The following is a 19781-nucleotide window of genomic DNA, read 5'->3' as shown; positions in this document are numbered from 1 at the left end:
GAAGAATGTAAATGAATATCTGTCAAGGAAGAATAAATTCCATCGTCTAGGGCTGTGCACAGCAGACAGTTTATAATAGCCTGCTGACTTTGGAGCCAGTGATGGGACATGTAAAAGAAGAATGGTGCCCTAACACAGAGGCCTGATAGATGAGGCTCAAGCCAGTCTGCAGCGTTAACAGGATTAAGATACTTTGATACAGTCATCAAAACAAAAATTTGGAAGATACTAACAGGGCCCCTGTGTGGGTGTGGAGAGAAAAGAGTAAGTTTCACAGTTCAGGGTATCTGCACCTGTATTCCCCGTCTTTGGTCCAGCAAGGGCTTTGGACTCCCCTGACCATCCCTTCTTGGGTGGAAGCACACACCTCGCTCCCTTCTGAGCTGAGATATTTCCAGTCTGCACACTCCCTTGACTATACTGTGATACCCCTGCAAGTGATTCTGCCTAAGCAAGGCTGCTTACTTTCTCTTCAGAGATGAATAACAGAGTAATTCCCCATAGCTATAAGGTATCACACGGTACTTCCTATGGAAGCCTATTTTATTCTTATGGTAAAAGCATTACAGAGAAACATATTAAAAACAAGAAAAGAGCCTACGTGCTTGCGAATAAACTTACCAGAGATCACTCCAGCCCTAACCTGGGCTCTGGCAGAAGCAGTTCTTCGGCACCCCATCCAAGGGTTTCCTTGTGGTTTCAAGTTCACAGTTTCAGTTAGGGTGACCAGATTTCCCGATTTTATAGGGACAGTCCTGATATTTGGGGCTTTTTTTTAATATGTGCTCCTATTACCCCCCACCTCCTGTCCCGATTTTTCACACTTGCTATCTGGTCATCCAAGCTTCAGTTCAGAACAAGCACCCAGTCTTATGGGGCCTCAGTAGGCCCAATCCTTCCAAACCTTCCTGAAGGATTGGGGCCCTCTCTGAACCAGAGGTCCTGTCCATTTGCTGGATCAGGAAAAAGACCACGAGCCTATTTAAAACCAGGCTATTTAAAACCAGGGGGAGGGATTGCTATTCAGAAGATATTTGCTAATGGAAGATGCACCTTTTAGAGGTCTAAAAATGTGAGGCTGCAATCATGAAGAGCATCCTGCATGTCTTCTTATCTTCTTTCTGACAATATTATACTGTGCTGTGGAAATAGTATTACTAACCTTATATGAACACTAGTCTTTTTAGAAAATCACTTCTATTCTGAGGTACCATTGTGTCACACACAAACATAAAACCCACTGTTCTTGCAGGTACCATTTGCAGTACAATCTGTTCCAAGGGCTGTATCCCAAAGTTCTTACTCAATTTTTACGCTGGCAAAACTCCTGTTGACTTTGTTCCACTGCTCTGATTAAGTCATGGGTCTCCCTATCCCCCAGTAATGTTTAATAAGCACGCAGGAGTGGGGTTTGTTAGGAACATAAGGACTGCCATGCCAGGTGACAACGTCTAATGCAGTGTGCCTTGCCTCTGAAAGAGGCCAGGACCAGATGCTTCAGAAGAAGGTGCAAGAAGATTTTTCACATTTCAGTTAATGGTTGGCTTATAACATGAAGCTTGAAGGTTTGTATCTCTGCTAATTTTTATCCTAATATAAATGTGAAGGTTTTTATTATCCCTATAAATGTCTAATAATTTTTTAAATCTTCCTATGCTTTGGGGATCAACGAAATCTAGTGACAATGAGTTTTACAGGTTAAATATGCATTGTATATTTTAAACATTTCTTATTAATTGTATGCAGTGGTGTTGTAGCCATGTCAGTCCCGGGATAATGGAGAGCTGAAGAACGAGAGCTGATATTAGTGACCAGAAGAGGAGCTCTGTGTAAGTTTAAAAGCTTCTCTTTTACCAAACTGAAGTTGGTCCAAAAAAAGATATTACCCCACTCACCTTGTCTCTCTGTTCTCAGTGGGGCATGTGTCATCTTTCAGGAAAAGAACGCACAACACTTAATTAACTATACAAATGTTTAGCTCAGTCTGAGTCTGCTCAGATTTCTGAAAACATCCAGCTCATATTAGGTATGCCCACAGGTATTAGCATAGGCATCCCCATAGTGAGATAGAACCAGTTTTATTTGCACAGTGATTCCTATACTCATTACTTTATATCCGTGGTATCCCTACGGACCTTGAGTGCACAGGGGTATAGTGTTCAAGGGGTTAAACTTTGGGAACTCTCTTCTGGAATCACATGCAACATGTAGAAGGCCAGTGTCTTGTGTATGGAACATGCAAAACTCTAAAAACAGTATTACCCTATGTGCATATTTGAATAAAGTCCCAATTGATCTTAAATACTTATTCAGCCCAGTGAACAGTAGTGGGATGTATGAGCTGAGGTGGAGGCAAAGAAAGAGAGGCTTCATTTCTTCCAAACAAGGTGGTCTATTCCTAAATGCAGAACATAGAATGCCTTTGAAAATCTTGATTGTGCAAGTCAAAATTGCCCCTGGGGTGACTGGCTTTGACCAGTTACCTAATAGGACACTGACCATGGCAATGTTATAGGAATGAATGGTTTTTAAACAATTTCTTCAGTGTATTAAGCACAAATGGGCTTTCTTATCATGTGTGTTTTGTCCCATCTGTATTTCTTTTTAAAAGATGCTTTATTGTAGTCAGTTCTAGGAAAATCCCATTAATCTAAGAATTACTCAGTGCATATAAAATGTCCCCGATATCTATGTAGCCTGAGAGGACTCAGGCTACTAACTAGGGCAGTTTTGTTTGGGTGTTTTGTGTGACAAGTGCAATCTTAGCTCTGCATTTCCTAGTTTTCTAAAGATTTGTGTTTGTTTTTTTAACTCAAACTTCCTTGGAAGTCACATGCTGAGTGTGGCAAGATCTCTAGTGTGAAGCAAGTTTTTTGTCTGGTGGCTTCATCCAGCTGGAGCAATGCCACTTAAACTGGGCATTCCTGTTAGCTTCATATAGTTCTTACGTGTAACCCACATATGCATAACAGGGGTTTTCAAACCCTTTCTTCATAGTGTGGACCCCAGCTTATTGAGAAATTGTTTTATAGACGCTTCCTCGTCCATTCTTGATCACATAATATCCATGGGGCAACTACTATAAGTGCTTATCTGGAAAAGTAATATTAGCAAAGCAATGCATTTTATGTATCTTTTTAATGCGCTTTAGCTGGTGGAACCAAGGAGGGGAAACCAGCTCTTTGTGATCAGCCAGCGTTCCACAGACCATAGTTTGAGACCTGCTGCTGATCTATAGCGAAGGCGACAAATGATGCTTGAATTCATTAGGGAGAATGAGAAAGGAATGCAGGACAGTGAATGACTGGAAGAAAGTGGCTGAAGTATGTGGCTTGATTCTCCTTTCTTTTCCACATATGTAAATAAGTGATGCCATTGAAGTCAGTAGTTACACTGGCATAAATGAGAGGAGAAGCAGGCCTAATGTTTCAGTTGTAGCGGAGAGAGAGGTTTTGTGTCTATTACACAGTGATTAAACTGCTCCTGAATCATTTATCCTTATCTAAAGACTTCCTGCATTTTATGGCCTCGTTCAGGGTCAGCCTGGGTGATCTGGACTGTGTGCATCTCCTATGGTAGTCTTCCTTCCGGCTGCATTTGTGAATCGTATTTACTCACTTCTAATTCCTCCTCATTCAGGAAGATTGTGCTACCCAATCAGACAATAATGCTGGCTGAGGGAGGAGCTCATCACCCTATTTCTGATTGCTTGGCTATAGACAGAAGCCTTCACTTTTTGTATTAATTTAATATAAACAAACAAACAAACAAAAACCTTGGCTAAACCATTAACTAATTTATTTTGTTTTTTAAAGAGAGAGGAGGATGGAGTGTTCAAAGACCACCTATCCTAAACTGGGGGTTCGCCCAAAGTTCTAATAGATGGCTTATGGTTCATTCCCCCACCATCCTTTCTCTTCTCTATTTGAAGTTGCCGTCAGATAATAAAGCTCAATTTTTTTTCTCTGTTGTATGTTTTAATGTTTGCAAACTTTGAGATCATTTGCTGGGTTTTTCTCACTCAGACACATTCACTGACTAGTTGTGGGGCTAGGTTTCAGCAGAAACACACAATCTATATACCGGGGGGAAGGGGGGTGGTTCTTTGGAGAAATATTTTGTATAGGTTTCACAAAAGCTTATTCTCATCAAGGAGTAACAGTGCAAATTAATATTTCTACTAATCACAATGTAACAGGGTAGCTGGCCCCTTAAGTGAAATTGGACCCAGCTCTCCTGTTTCAGTCCAGGTGCTCCCTAGTTTGGTGTACTGAAGAGGGCAGGGCTGCCCCTGGGAGCTATAAGTGAGAGCCTCAAAAGCAAGGGAGGGTTTGGAAGCCAGATTCCAGAGCGGGAGATTTCAGAAGAAGAGCAGGGGTTGAGAGCTTCAGGGAGCAGATGCGCCTGAAGGAGCATGGATTGAGAGTTCCTGAGAGAGCAGTGGAGACAGAGCAGGCCGGTGAAAACAGAAGGAAAGAAGACAGTTCAGGGCCACCTAAATTTTTGCCAGGCCCAAGAGTGCTGGAGGAAGCTGAAGGCAGAGAGCAGCAGAGGAAGATGAAGAGAGCCGAAGATGAAGTATGCACTGTCTTGGAGAGATGAGCCTGCTGATTTCTCCAGGCAAGTGCAGAAACCATACCTGGGAGAGAAACAGGGAGAAGAAGCACCCCAGCAAGAGGGGCAAGGGGCCTCTTTCAGGGCCACTGTGAGGCCATGAGGGGGCACCTCAGAGGTGGCTGCACTGTGGCACAGAACAACAGCCATTTCGACATGTCTTTTGAAATAGGTGTCTTGGAGCAAGTTGCAGTGTTACAGAATTCACCATCCACTTTGTCTTGGTCCTTATCTAAACTTATTCTGCATATTAACAAGGCCTTGCCTATGCTAAGATTTCAACCAGTGGAGTAACTGCACTGGGGCAAACCCCTGAAGTGAATACAATTTGCACTAATGCAAATTATGTCCCTTCTGTGTGACTCATGTCCACAATGGCATTTTCTACCAGTGCAGCTACACCAGTGGCTGAAAGTGAATACAAGGTCAAAGAAACCCATCAGAAGTGTATGAAATTGCACTAAAAGCAATGCAGCGTTTCAAGACTCTGCCCTTACCACATGGTTTAACTATTTTGTTAGACGAATTAGCCTTGTACATTTAAATATATTTGTGAGGAAAGTATAACCTAACATAGTAATCTTATGAAATCAATTAGTTATTGTTAATAAACATTACTAATTCTTGGGTGGCAATCTGGCAGTAAATTATTTTTCCTCTTCACATTTTGTGTGTGACATGCCAGCAAACCCAAAGAACAAGCTGTCATTTAAGCAAAGGTATCTGCTGAAGCTTGACTAACTGCTTTAACTCCCACAATGAACGTACAAATAAAACAAGCTCCTTCTGAGATTATAGTGCAGTTACTGTTGCTAGGAGTTTTAAAATTTCATGTAAAATTAAATTAAGAAACTAACACACAAGATGTAATTTAACATTCTGTAGAGGGGTCTTGGGAAGATGTGCTGGTGTCCACAGTGGAGGAAGCTGAGTTGAGTCCCAGCATTAAGAGTGATTTTGAAAAATCATACTTCTGTTGGATCAGATGTTTGGTAAAAAGGCTACCGGGTATGATGTATAACTAGTAGGGCTGACAAGTGAAAGAATAATAGAATACCATTTATTTAAATATTTTTGGATGTTTTCTAAATTTTCAAAGATCTTGATTTCAATTACAACACAGAATACAAAGTGTACATTGCTCACTTTTATATTTATTTTTATGACAAATATTTGCACTGTAAAAAAAAAAAAAAGATGTAGTATTTTTCAATTCACCTGATACAAATACTGTAGTGCAATCTCTTTATCATGAAAGTTGAATTTACAACTGTAGAATTATTTCAGATTTTGGAAGGCACTTCAGATTCTTAAACCTTGGGTCAAGTACTGTAGCCATCTTTAGAAATCTCACATTGGTACTTTCTTTGCATTTTGTCAAATCTGCAGTGAAAGTGTTCTTAAAATGAACATGTGCTGGGTCATCATCCGAGACTGCTATAACATGAAATATATGGCAGAATGCAGGTAAAACAGAGCAGAGGACATCCAATTCTCCCCCAAGAAGTTCAGTCACAAATTGTATTAATGCATTATTTTTTTAACGAGCATCATCACCTCTGGAATGGTGGTGGAAGCATGAAGGGGTATATGGATATTTAGCATATCTGGCACGTAAATACCTTGCAATACCAGCTACAGAAGTGCCATGCAAATGCCTGTTCTCACTTTCTGGTGACATTGTAAATAAAAAGAGGGCAGCATTATCTCCTGTAAATGTAAACAAACTTGATTGGCTGACCAAGAAGTAGGACTGACTGGACTTGTAGGCTCTGAAGTGTTACATTGTTTTGTTTTTGAGTGCAGATATGTAACAAAAAAAATCTACCTTTATAAGTTGCACTTTCGCAATAAAGAGATTGTACTACAGTACTTGTATGAGGTAAATTGAAAAATACTATTTATTTTGTTTATCATTTTTACAGTGCAAATATTTAGAATAAAAATAATATATACTTTGATTTCAATTACAACACAGAATACAATATATATGAAAATGTAGAAAAACATCCAAAATATTTAATACATTTCTATTGGTATTTTATTGTTTAACAGTGTGATTAAAACTGTGATTAACCACAATTAATTTTTTGAGTTAATCGTGTGAGTTTACTGTGATTAATTGATAGCCCTAATAAGTAGCAAGAAAGTCTGTATGGAAAGGTCAAACAAAGGTCCACACTTTAACATTAAATTCCCTTTCTTAAAAGTGGATCTTAATGGGATTAACTCAAGGTTTCCCTAAAAACTGAAAGGGCGTTGGGCCCCATGTGCTTCAGTTTTCTACCCCTATGTACACTGTGCCATGAAAGTCTCTACAGTTTGCTCCTGTGGGAGGCCATCAAACACTGTAGCTGAATTTTAAAAAGATCTGGATAGTTCTATGATGAATAATGCAATTTTCAGTTAACATAAGGATAACACACAGTCATGCTTTTGGCTGTAAGCTGATCACCACAGGAATCAGGAAGGAATTACTAATTCTTCTCCATTGAAGGAAAGACAGGAAGGGTATTAAGGTGGCTTTGTAAGTAAAATGCTGAGCTGGGAACCAGGGTGCCAATTTTTTCCCCTTGTCTCTGCCACAGACTTCCTGCATGACCTTGGGAAAGTCATTTGAACCTCTGTGTTTTTCTTTCCGTGTAATTAATATGTACTTTGCCGGGGTGTTAAAAGGTCAAATTCATGAATATTTGTGAAGCACTGAGATACTACAATCAGGAGTGTCTTAGAAATACCTATAAATAAATAAAATAAGTGGATGGAGGGATAGCTTAGTGGTTTGAGTATTGGCCTCCTAAACCCAGGGTTGTGAGTTCAATCCTTGAGGGGGCCATTTAGGGAACTGGGGTAACAAAATCTGTCTGGGGATAGGTCCTGCTTTGAGCAGCGGGTTGGACTAGATGATCTCCTGAGGTCCCTTCCAACCCTGATATTCTATGATTCAATAACCTGAAACTGCATTATGGCCTTTGTCTGCCATTAAAAGCTGCCAGAGATGGGACTGCAGATTTAATGTATCAGTGGTCTTACCTAGTATGACAAATGGTCTGTTCCTAAAGCTTTTACTCACCTCAACTTTCCATCTACCTAATCTGCTTCATTTTCAAATATGTGCTTATTTTTGTCCCATTTAAACATTTTCATGGCTCCCCCTTTTTAAAGTCTTGTCTGAGAGACTGATTGAAACAGTAATCTGTCACTCTTTCTCTGGAGTTCTAGAGAGTCTAAACAGCAACAGATGTACCCCCTCTGACGGTAGAGAATCAACTCTTTGTCATTTTTGTAGGTGAGAGATGGTCTTTGAACTCTGCATCCATATTGCATTAGGCCATGTTGCTAAGGACATGAGACTGACAGGTTGCAAAAGCTACTGGCAGAAGGTATCTGGCTTTTCTAATAAACACCCCTAGATTTTCTTTAGTGAAGTCACATCTGGTTAAGCCACAAGTTAGGTTAGAATAACTTGTGAAACACTCCCACACACAGCTTTAGGTTCACTATGAGGTTTTGTGGTCTCACAAATGAATCCTTTTCCCACAAATAAAAACCCAAATTTGCTTCTGCCCTAATCTGTTTAGTCTGAGTGTCAATCTGTCTTTACAAAAAAAGGTAATGATAGACTATGACACTTGTGTGTGCGCTAGCCAGATCAGATATAGGGATCATCTGATGTGACTGGGGTATTGGAACTGCTGCGTTGCTATAGTTTTACTGCTCCCTGGAAATCAGAAATTCAAGGGGTTGTCAAGTACCTTATGTCAATTTGATATATTTGTGATGCATTTGCCTTCAAACTTTCATTAAAAAAAGCATTCTAGCCCTCAGAGTTGCAAAGATAAACTTCTAAATGTAAACTGATGCAGCACATCTTCCTCAGTGTGTAAATGTAAATAGGCAGCCTGAAACAAAGGCTCTCCAAGGTGTGCACGCCCCTGCTCCCTATTTGTCTAAATGGGATGTTGACTCGAAAGCCTAATGTTTGCATTTCACATTCAACAATCACTGTTTCATTGCTGACCATTTTCCCAAATGGGGTGGGAATGAAACCCAAAATGGGGGAAATTATGAGTTGCTGCAAGGGAGGAAAATACAGTGGGAAGAATGAAAGAGACAGGTGAGAGAGAAGGAAGGGAAACAAAGAAGAAATAGTGATGCTGAAGATGAGTTTATTTTCCCCCAGTGATGCTGAATGCGGCAAGAAGGCATTGAACAAATACTTAATTATAATATCTTACTTTAGTTACTACATAAAGGCCATATTCCACCCTAGATCTTTGTGCAACTCTCCCACCAACATCAGTGAGAAACTGGCTGTACATTTAGGGTAGTATGAAGTAACCCTACATTTATATGGGTGGGTAACGTTGCAAGGTCTAGCAAAGAATTTCCTAATCACAAGTGCAATTTTCCAGAACTGTGCAGAACAGGTAATAGGGAAAGTCTGGATGTTCATGGTGAGTGGTGAGTTTAGGAAAGGGGGAATGGAAGGTTGGTATGCCCATTGGGGCAGGGTTGAGGTTGTGGTGGGTTGTCTGTGGGATATAATGGTTGTGTAGTAGTCAGATGTGTATCTCCTCATGGAGGAGTAAAAGATAGGTCATGTTAGATGCCTTACCTTTTCATTTCCTTGCTTTTTTGGTTTTCTTACGTATGTTCTGTATAGAGGGATGCTAACTCTCACCCAACCTAGTGTTGGTGTGCTGATTAATTACTGAATTGAAATAACATGTCAATATTACTTGTCACTTAGCAGATACATAATTGTAATCATTAGATTTTTATAAATTGTTTGCATATTACAGTTGGGAAAATAGGATTATAAAAATACTGGTAGCCTGGTTTTATTTTTATTTGCATAACAAAAATGGCTGTTTTAGTAGCATCAGTTTCCTGATTCTGCTGTCTACATTGCCTGCTGCAGCTGTTTGTAGTTATTGTTTATAATTTGTATTGCAAGAGCACCTATGAGGTCTCGTCATGGGTCCTATTGTGCTCTATGTTCTACAAACAAACAAAAAAGATGGCCCTGCCTCAAAGAGCTCACATTGTTTGTGGAACTCTTGTTATACAAATAACAAGGTATGTTCTAAATGTTACTGTTAAAGCTGGTGGCTGTCCTAGTGAACAGAGCACTAGACTAGAACTGAGGAGATTTGCATTCTATTCATAGTTCTGCCACTGGCCCACTGGGAGAATCTGTGTAAGTCATGTCACCTCTGTGCCTCAGTTTCCCCATGTGTAAAATGGGGGGAGGGGGAAAATAGTACTGACCTCCCTTGTAAAGCCCTTTGCTGCCAGAAAACTCTGTTTGAGTTAGATATTATTAATATTATTTATTAAGGTTCCATATGTTAGACAGAAGGTGTCAGTCCTTCACTGGTGATTTTTATGTCCTTTATTCTTACCATTAAAATTAAAAAAAACAAACCAACTCTCTCTCTTCCCTTCCCCCCTCCCCCGAAAAACCCTGAAACAAACAAAAAACACCTAAAAACCATGCAATATCTGACAGAGTCTGCAATATTAAATCAAAACTTTTTTGTCAAAATGTTTTTTGATGGAAGATTGGGTTTTTTGACTAAATGATTTTTTTTGCACAAGTTGTCTGCTTTCCATAGGAAATTATGAAAAACAAACAAACAAAAAACACGTTTTGTTTTTTCAGTCCCTCCGCCCCCAAATTAAAATTTTCTGTAAGGGGGGACGGGACATATTTTCCAACCAACTATAACACATATCTATGAAAATGAATATATCATTAACATTAAAGAATAACTGCTACTGAACAGACTCCTGTGACAGTTTTAAATATTGTGTATCTATTGGTAGCTTTGGCTACATATTCTGTCAGCTGCCATATTGCAGAGTGAGATGAGCAGAGCTGGGGGAATTACTCATAATAAGCAATATATTCATTTACTTTAGCCCCTTTTTTTCTATTTGCCAGTGATCTGTGATTTTGAAGAATGTGTTCATTATTTTGAATGATTCAATGAATAGTTTTTGTGAACATATTGCAGCCCTATGGGATGCTCACAAATTATTTGCTGCAAGTATTGCTTTGGGTATTTGTACTTCCTTATTTGCATCTCGTGAGTGATTCTGGTCACATAAATCAAACCATATTGTTTCTGCTCTTGGATTAGATGACTCCCAAACTCATAAAGAGCCTTCAAAATGGCCAGCAGCATGAATAGTTGTGTAAATACATATTTGTGTGAGTATTCGGAACACTTCTTCTTTTAGTTAATGACCTTGGGAACAAGAATCATCAGCTCGATTGAGTATGGAAATAAAATAAAATGACTGGTGTATACCCTTGTAGTGAATTCATGCTTTTTATTTATAAAACTTTGAGTAATCCCTCATGAGCGTGTGCTACAGAATGCAATAGGGATTAAACCAAAAGTATTCTACGTAGATTATTCAAAAATAATATAGACTTTAATAAAGAATAATGTCCTTTATATAGTGTTTTTTATCACTCTATGGAATTTGGTAGCTGAGAGATAATTATTACATTCTGTAAGATAATTTAGTAGAAAAACTATAAAAAGGGTGTCATTTTTATTGAATTACAAAGGACTTTTACATAAGGGATTTCTTTAAAGGTGGTATTTACTCAGTGCTAGGACAGAGTCTTATCTGTCTTTATTCTTCTGCCTCTTCCTCCCCCTCACCCCCCTTCCACTTTCTGGTTACAGCTCCACTTTTCTGGCAGGTTACATTTCACAGCTGTGGCCCCTCTCTAACCCATGCGGAAACCATATCTCTCATCTGCTGAATCTTGAATCCCGGATGACTTCACCCTTAGATTTTGCTAAATTTGCCTTCCCCTTTCTCTGCCTATTTTCCTTATTCTTTCAAGGGAGTAGACCAGGTTTTCATAGAGTGGGCAGAAGAACAGAGAATGGGGGCCAGAGATCAGACAGTCTACTTTGCTGTCTTTCCCGAAAGGTCACGGATTCAGGTGCAATTAGGCAAGTTTTGGGAGTTTGTTGGTTAACTCTACGTTTTAAAAACAAACAAACAAACAAAAAAACCCCAAACTGTTGTATTGTTGTAAAGTAGCTGCTGGGTAGGCACATGAACTGCTTTTCATAACATGTCTAATGATGTAAGTGCACTGAATACAGAACTTTTGATGACTTCAATTGGAGTTCTGTTTGGTGAGCTCTTACAGGATCAGAATCAACATTTGTAACTGCAAACACAAATGCCATCTAGTATACATTTTGACCATATTGTATTGGCATCATTTGTTCTCAGAGGGACCCACATATCTGAATCAGGTGGGTAGAGAGGATCATTTTAACTTCATTTGTGCACAAGAAAAGTTTATTTGATTTCTTAGATTAAGGCCTGATTCTGCATTCTTTTCACACCCAAAAGTGGTGTTGAAGTCAATGGGAGTTTCTATGAGATACAAAGCATGTAGGATTGTGCACTATTGTTGTAATAGCCCCATTATTCCACAGTGACACTGGAAGTTGTGTTATACTGAGTTTTGAATAGAGCTGGTCAAATAATGAAAAAATGGATTCACAAACAGATTTGTGAATAAACAAATATGATTTTCTGTTGATTTATTCCTGATTATTCAGAATATTCAGATAATCACCAGGCATTCATGAAAATGTTCTCAACTCAAAAAAGTTCCCAAATGTATATCTTATAAAATTTAATTTTCATTATTCTCTATTTGTTCTTCTAATAATGCTGCAGTCATTTAGTCAGGAAGCAGAAACAATATTATGGGACCAATCATCCATGAATAACAAATAATTAATGAATAATACATAAATGAAGTGAACAGTTTGCAAACAACTCTTGGCCTGAAAACTATTTGTCTGGAGTATTTGGTGATTTCTTACAAATACAGAATACATTCTCAATGGAGTATGAATGATTTGTGAAGTGTGTGTGTTTGTGTGTGTGTATAACATAATATAAAAAGCCAAACTATGGCAATGTTTTGGTTTGATTAATACTGTTCAATCAGCTATAGTTTTGGATAAGCAACAATACAGGGACTTAACATAGATTTTCAGAGTCTAGTAGGGTTTCTGAAAACATCACTGAAAATGTAGAGATTCAGTAACTAATTTAATTTAATCTCATACTGACTGCAATACCTAAACACAAGCAAGGTGAATTTTGGATGGAGTGGTATCTTTAATTTTTGGTGATGATTTTCCTTGTTGACAGTTTTACTCTAATTTGACAATCTTTTTCTATGTAAGATATTTTATTATTAAATATTTTGTAACAGTAACTACAGATATTTGCTTAGCAGTTGACAGCTCATTAATGTATTTGGTTGTATTAGGCGGTTTACAGACAGAGATAAAGACAAGGTCCTTGCCCTGAAGAGCTTACAAATTTATGTCAGCAAAATATATCCATTTAAAAATAGGTTGCAACAATAAAACACCATTCACTAATCTCTTCTTTCTGTAAACTAAATCTTTTGTAAAGGAATTGTATTATTTTATAAATCTCTAGGCATCCTGATTGCATTCACAAGAAATAACATATTCACATTCAAGCAAACAAAAGTATTTACTTTCTGTCCAACTTCAATAGAAATGTGAAATTACAGTTGTTAAGCTGTTTTGACAAAAAGAAAAACAGTATGAAATGGAAAGTATGAGTCATGAAAGCAAATCCACTGGTTTTGTTTTTCTGTATTTCAATTCAGCATTTTTAGGCAAAAATAGGTTATATATGTATGATAGCAATTTTACCAAAACCTTCCCACTTCTGTTTCTGTTGGTTTTTAAAATTAGTTCTCTAACCTGTTTTGACATCTTGAATTTTTGCAAACTGTGTGGATTGTTTTCCACAGTTACAAAGCATTCAAATAACTGACAAAAGCATTTCACTCGGAAGGCTGTATGATCTTGAGAGAAATATCATCACATTTGATAATTTTCAGGGTTAATGGTGATGATACATTAGGGCTTTGATCTTCAAACTGAAATAGTAGTCATCCTAGCCTTTTAAAAACTGTACCTGAAGTAATATGTAAAAATAATTGTATTATTACAATGAAGGACAAAATCTTACTTTAGTGTTAGTATTTGTGAGTGGAAAAATAAGTAGCTACTTTGGGGAGAAGGGTAAATATTTTGAGTTAAAATAGAAAGATTATACCTAGTTCTCTTTCTCAGTTGCAATTGTCAACATTGTCAGGATTCTAATATAAACCCCTGTGTTCAGGGGGGTTTATAAATAAATTAGCCATAACAATTAACTCAGGAATGAAACCTGGCAATTAAATGTTTTGGTCCATCTAGAGGTAGAGGTGGACCTAAAGGAAAATAGAATATTACTAGTTACAGGAGTTTTTGTGTCTGGCAAAAATATATTTTAAAATGAATATTTGCAAATTAGTTGTATTATGTAGACCAAGACCTTTTTAATATGTGCAATCACATATATAAAGTATGCATGTAATACATAACTTGTCAATATATACGTATGATAGATATGCAATAATTATGTATGTATAATACTATATACATGTAATACAGATAAGTGCTAATACTCATACAAATACTTTTGCATTCATGCTTTTTTATGGATTAGTATTATAAATCCATAATATGCAAATATGAGCTAGTGTTATGGTACCAACTCAAAAAGAGCATGCAGAATACAGAAACATGTTCTGTAATTCTGATCCATTATGCACATACTAATGCTGATCTGATTTTGTAGTATACAGTGTTAAATATAAGAATAATGCGCAAAACTCAACAAGTCTCTGAAAGATCCTCCATAGGTCTATATGCATATAATTAAACAGATTCTCCTTATTTTACATTATAATAGAAAAATCAAAACAAAGGAAATTTGTCCACAGAAATACCATACCGATTCCAATGTCTGAACACAAAGGGTAAGTAAAGAATAATTCCTTTGCTTTTGTGAGTTCAAATTAGACCTTGACCTTTATGTTAACTCAGTTTATGGTGGCTTATTATATGCAGGAAGGTAGGAATGTAAATTTGAATAATCTTTAATTAAAGAGTTTGGTTTGTTCTCCCATTAGTAGCTCTAAAAGCATTTAACAAAGCATTGCTATAATGACGATTTTTTTTTAAAAGAGACCTTTCTTACCAGTTTTGAAAAAGAAGAGATAACTGTAGGTAGCTTGCTCTGTATACTAAAACTGGCAAATAGGGAGGGGAAGTAAATAATAACTGAAGATGAGACTGAATCTAGTAAAAGAGGGAAGTTTATATTAAATGCTTATGTTAGACTCATGAAGATCTCATTTAAGTTTGGGATAGTATAGCAAAAATGTGTGTGCTCCCCAAGGAAAAATATATTTTATGTTCTGAATTTGATACAATTGTAATAAGACTTTTTTCTATTTTGGAGAAAGAGCTAAGGGTTTGGAAAACAGCTCTTTGTATGCTACTACTATTAATACTAAATTTCTTAGCTAATACCTTTTAACCAAATATAGGATCGGACCGTTTTTCAGGAGGCTGCTGCAAATCGCCCCCCAAACAACCGCAAATGCCCCCAGCACCGGGGCCTCATCTGTCAGAATAAGAAAGGAACAGTAGACCAGCTTGTTTGTGGATTTTACACCGCTGGATGTCTGGGAAAAATCTTTTCCCAGACTAGCGAGGACTAGTTTTTTCTCCCTGAAAGAACTGCCATCCCAATGTAAATGCAGCTCTCTTTAATAAGCAAGTCGGTGGCTGTATTTTCTTTCACTGGGACTTTCTAATGGTGGTATAATTCCTGATGAGATTGATTTCCGTTAGCTAATGAATTGTCACTACGATTTAGAAACAAAAATATCATCCCCGTGGAAGAGGATGTTCAAATAATGGGGGAACGTTTCCCGAATGGCCAGCTTAACCAAAGGCAGGAAGGCAGTTGATTTCTACTGAAGAAAATATCAAACAACTGGACTTTGTAGTTTGTTTTTAACCATGCACCTTAGAGAGAGAGAAAATTTCCCGGGGGGGCGGGGTATTATTAGGATATTAAAATGTGGGACGGATGTTATTACTACATGGAGCCGTTCCCCTTACATCCTGTTGTAACTCTGCGCGTGGTATTGTTTTGTTTGGTTGTTTATACTTGTCCATATCTTATTGTAACTGCAATGACCCCCCCTCTCCCTTTTGAGGGTGAAGGGAGGAAGGGCATATTTAAAACTCCCATATCGTTTCCGTTCTATGTGAAAAAGGATTTGAAGTGAGAACGAAATCCGGATTGTGTAGCTTTATTGTGGAGCTCCTCAACCCGCCCCGTGTCAAACCTCTCCGGAGGATGTGCTTGGGTCATTGCTTCCCACCACAGCCCCCCATTATTAGGTATTGTTTTGTCTGACACTCTGATCAACTGAGGTTTATTTTCCAAACACCCCGCTTTGCTACCTGTCATTTCTTTGCGGGTCCTAAACTGTGCGGTGTTGACAGGTCCATGCACTGCTAAATGAGAGAGCCTGGAAAGCCACCATGGGGTTTACCCTGGGGTTTCCGTTTAGTGATGCATCAGCTCAAGCAGAGGTTGGGTTTCTTTGTTTGTGGTGGCTGTGTTGTTTTGTTTGTTTTAAGAAGGCTACGCAATCTTTTAATTCATTTATATGTGTATATGCCCTAAATTCAACCACAAACTTTAATGTGCCACTCTTCCATGCACATCTCTCCCCCCCCCCCCCCGTCTGGTGTCAGTTACGTTCCGTGTAAATCTGGAGTAACTCTAGCGAATTTAATGCATTTACTTCAGATTTACACCACCCCGTCTGGGAGATCAGGATTTAGCTCTTCGTGGGGCGGGGAAGAGGGAGTTTTATGAGGGGATTCAAATGTGTGAACTATTTTTCGGGCTGCATGAGTGTAATAGAAACTTGGAGATTCAGACAAAATAGTAAATGGGGGAAGGGGGGTTGTTATGCGCATCATTAAGTCCCTATCTCTCTCCATATATAAATCGAGAGAAGGGGGCGGCGGTGTTTAGCTGAGACTGGACTATGCTCCCAGGAGTCCTCTACCCCATGCTCATCCCCACTGCTGCATCGCGTCTGCTCACACCAGCCTCTTTGATCTCTGAGGCTGGAACCAGCTCGGTCATGGGACCGCCTCGGAAGGTTTTTTGCCCTCTCGCTCTTAGTAAGAAAGAAACCCCCAAAGCCCGAGCGTTCCCCGTAGGCAGAGCGTTTGCTGTGGGTCCTGTGCGGGCGGCTGGCAGTGAGAGGCGCGGAGGCAGCCGGGGAAGGTATAGCTCCGCCAGTGGGCGGTTTCTGGCGGCGGGGGCTGGGGCTGAGGGAGCGCGGCAGTGATGTTCTCCGCCTCTCTTGCAGACACACACACGGAAATATTTGTATGGCGGGGAAGTCGCTCCAGCTGTTTTGAATCGCGAGGCGAGCGCGTGCCGGCGAGGGGACACTAACGGGGGGACCCGGAGCGGAGCCACTTCGCGACCAGCAGCAGCAGCGCCGTGGCCCCTCCGACCTAAAGAGGCGGGCGCCAATGTGACGCTAGTGGCAAGGGGCGAAGCTGTTTCCCGGGGGATCTGCTGGGGCAGGGAGAGCGCCTCGCCCGCTGCGCCTCTCCCCTCCGCTCGCGTGTCTCCGGCAAACGTCCTGCCTCCCAGCGCCGCCGAGGGGCGGGCGGGGAGATGTCCAACCCCGAGAGGCTGCTCTCAGCCCGCCCCCAGACCCCCCTGGCTGCAGCCGGGGGAAAGCCCGGCTCCGGCACGGTCCACTCCTATGGCCAGAGCAGCGGAGGCAGCGCCGGGGCTCCTCCTCCGGGAAGCGGCTCGGCTGCCTGCAGCTCCCCCTCTGCCCTGCTCCCAAGCAGCTGCCGCCGCCGCGCCGCGGGGACCGCCGCCACCGCCTCCTCCTCCTCCTCCAGCATCGTCCCCAGAGCCGCCGCTCCTCTCTGGGCTCCTCCAGCCCCCTCCTTCCCCGCCCCTGCTCCCTCTTCCCTTCGCTCCTTGCCGCCGCCTCCTCCTCTCCTCCCCCCCTCAGCTGCCTCTGCGCTCGCAAGTCTCCAAGGAAGGAGGGGAGGAGGAGAGGCGGCAGGAGGAGGAGATGTTGGAGGAGGAGAAGCAGCAGCAGCAGCTCCCTTGATCGTCCATCCCAGCGGCAGGAGCAGCAGCAGGAGCAGGCTGTTCTTCTCTTCCTCCATCCAGGGCTTGCTGCTCCCCTCTCCAGCCGCCGGACCCCGGCAGCACCAGCCGCGGCTCCTCCTGGCCCCAGCTGCCTCTCGCCTGTGGTCCTACAATTTCCTGGGTGCTGCTGCAGCAGCCGCCCGCGGCGACGGGATCCGAGGAGACGGCCCCGGCAGGAGCAGGACCCCTAGGCAGCGGCATAGAGGCTCCTTCCTCTCCTTCTCGTCTCCCCTGCTGCTAAGGCCAGACATGGAAGATGGATCCTCTTCTACAAGCTGCTTTAGGAGGTTTACAGACTGTTTCCTGGGCACAAGTAGGTGGCCGAGCACTTAGGGCAGGGGCTGGCTGCTTGCCTGCGGGGGGGGGGGGATGGAGGGAGGGCTGGGTGCACGGACGGGGGGGGGGCGGTTTGGGGCGAGCTACACGAAGGGGGAGGCCTTTTATTCTCCGCGTGGGGAGGATAGGGTGGCTGTGGATGCACAGAGCGGGGTGCGTAAAGATGCATGGAGGAGGGGGTGCATGGCGGAAGGGGGTGGATTGAGTTTTATTTTGGGGGAGGCTATGATGTGTTCGGAATTTCTCTCTCGATCGTTATTTTAGAATCAGTTGTAGTGCGCAGGGGGTGGCGGGGGGGTGGCGGGGGGAGGAAGGAATCAGTGTTTGACTTGGTACATGCTTGTTTGGCCATTCATGCTATGGGTACCATGGGGGAGGATCGGAGACTTTCACCTTTTCCGGGCTCAAGACTTGCCTAAAATCGTAAAATCAGCAAGCTCCTGCTCTCTCAAGGTGGGGGGCGGGAAAGCAGCAGCAGAGAATATGGAACCGGGACGAGGCAGGGTGGGATGTTTTGAAGAAGACGAACAAAACCCCTACGCGCCGGTCAGATCTGACACAAGGAGATGGGTGTGTGTTTGGTCGCTCTTCAGCATCCAATGCCCTCTCCTCCTGGCTGTAGCTTTCAGTGCCGCCGGGATAACAACAGCCACGGCAGAAACACGTGCTCTGTGCAGCTGCGGGATACCGCTGGGGTGAGGAGGTGCTCGAGTGGCAGGGGGCTGCAATCAATGGGTCTGGACAATCACAATGGAGTTTTTTACATCTAATAGCTTCCACCCCCAAAAGAGCGATCAGCCCCCCCCTTCCGCCCCACAAGCAGGTGTCGGTGGGTCAAGTTACAAAAGTGCCAAGAGGTGGCAGTGAGACCAATACATCCAACGTCCTCCTCCTTGCACTGCTCAGTCGGGGCGGGCTCGCCGGTTGTCCGATCGCGGCGGGCGAGGGGGTTTCCTCGGTGCTCCATGGGAGGGACGAGGTGGCGGGGTGGTTGGAGGGCAGGCGGCCGGGGTGGGGCAGGTTATGGGGGGGGCGGATTAGGGGTAGCGTGGACGGGGGGCAGCTTTGAGAGGAGGGCGGGTGCCGGGGAGTGGAGCACATAGCCGGGGGGAGCTGCTCGCGGCCAGCGACGAGCTGCCAAATCCGTGAGGTGGTGAAAGGGGAGCGAGGCTTCGAATCGCAGGACCGCTCCATTCATAACCCAGCGCCGGGCTCTCCCTCCGCGCCCGTGTGCCAGCCTCCCCGCAAGCGACCCCGGGGCCGTGCTGCGCATTTGCGTCTCCCTGCCACCCTTCACGGATGGGATTGGCGGTGGGAGTCGCGCCCTGGAAGCTCTGGACACGGGGCAGTTGCCAGGCTCTGGCTGTGAAAGGAGGCTGGGGGAGAGGTTTGCACACAGAGAAGGAAGGAAGGACAAACGGGCTGTTTTCTGGGACCTCTCGCTGTTCTATTCAATGGGCCGCATGAACTAGCCAATCTCTGACCACGCGCCTGGATCGGGCCTTTCTGTGCCTAGGCGCTGGACCTGGGGCTGCTGCAGCACCCCCTGACTTGAAGTGGTTTCCATCATATACAGGGTTTACAGTTTGGTTCAATCGCTCTCAGCACCCCCACTATACAAATTGTTCTAGCGCCCCTGGTTCTGTCTTAGGAGAAATTAATTTCACCCAAGTGCAGATATTTGT

At 42.2% G+C, this 19781-nt stretch overlaps 1 protein-coding gene across 7 annotated transcripts in view; it reads left to right on the top strand.

Moving 5' to 3' along the window:
- Positions 1-19781, top strand: part of PDE10A (phosphodiesterase 10A) — a 548616-nt gene that overhangs the window by 254651 nt on the left and 274184 nt on the right. The window contains exon 1 of one of the 7 annotated variants that reach the window (XR_010600145.1): positions 16802-18073. The exons of 3 other annotated variants lie outside the window; for them this stretch is intronic. Coding sequence is in view for 2 of the 4 variants with exons in the window: in XM_065590405.1 (XP_065446477.1) it covers positions 17266-18073 (808 nt within the window). In the remaining 2 variants the exon portion in view is untranslated. Of the gene's footprint in view, positions 1-16801; positions 18074-19781 lie in introns of those variants that run through there. 3 more of the 7 variants (XR_010600146.1, XM_065590405.1, XM_005287953.5) reach the window with 3 other exon arrangements.

This window comes from Chrysemys picta, chromosome 3 (genome assembly GCF_011386835.1).
Source record: "Chrysemys picta bellii isolate R12L10 chromosome 3, ASM1138683v2, whole genome shotgun sequence".
Classification (NCBI taxonomy): domain Eukaryota; kingdom Metazoa; phylum Chordata; order Testudines; family Emydidae; genus Chrysemys; species Chrysemys picta.
Note: the sequence above shows the minus strand (reverse complement) of the source record. Positions and strands in the feature narration are given on the sequence as shown.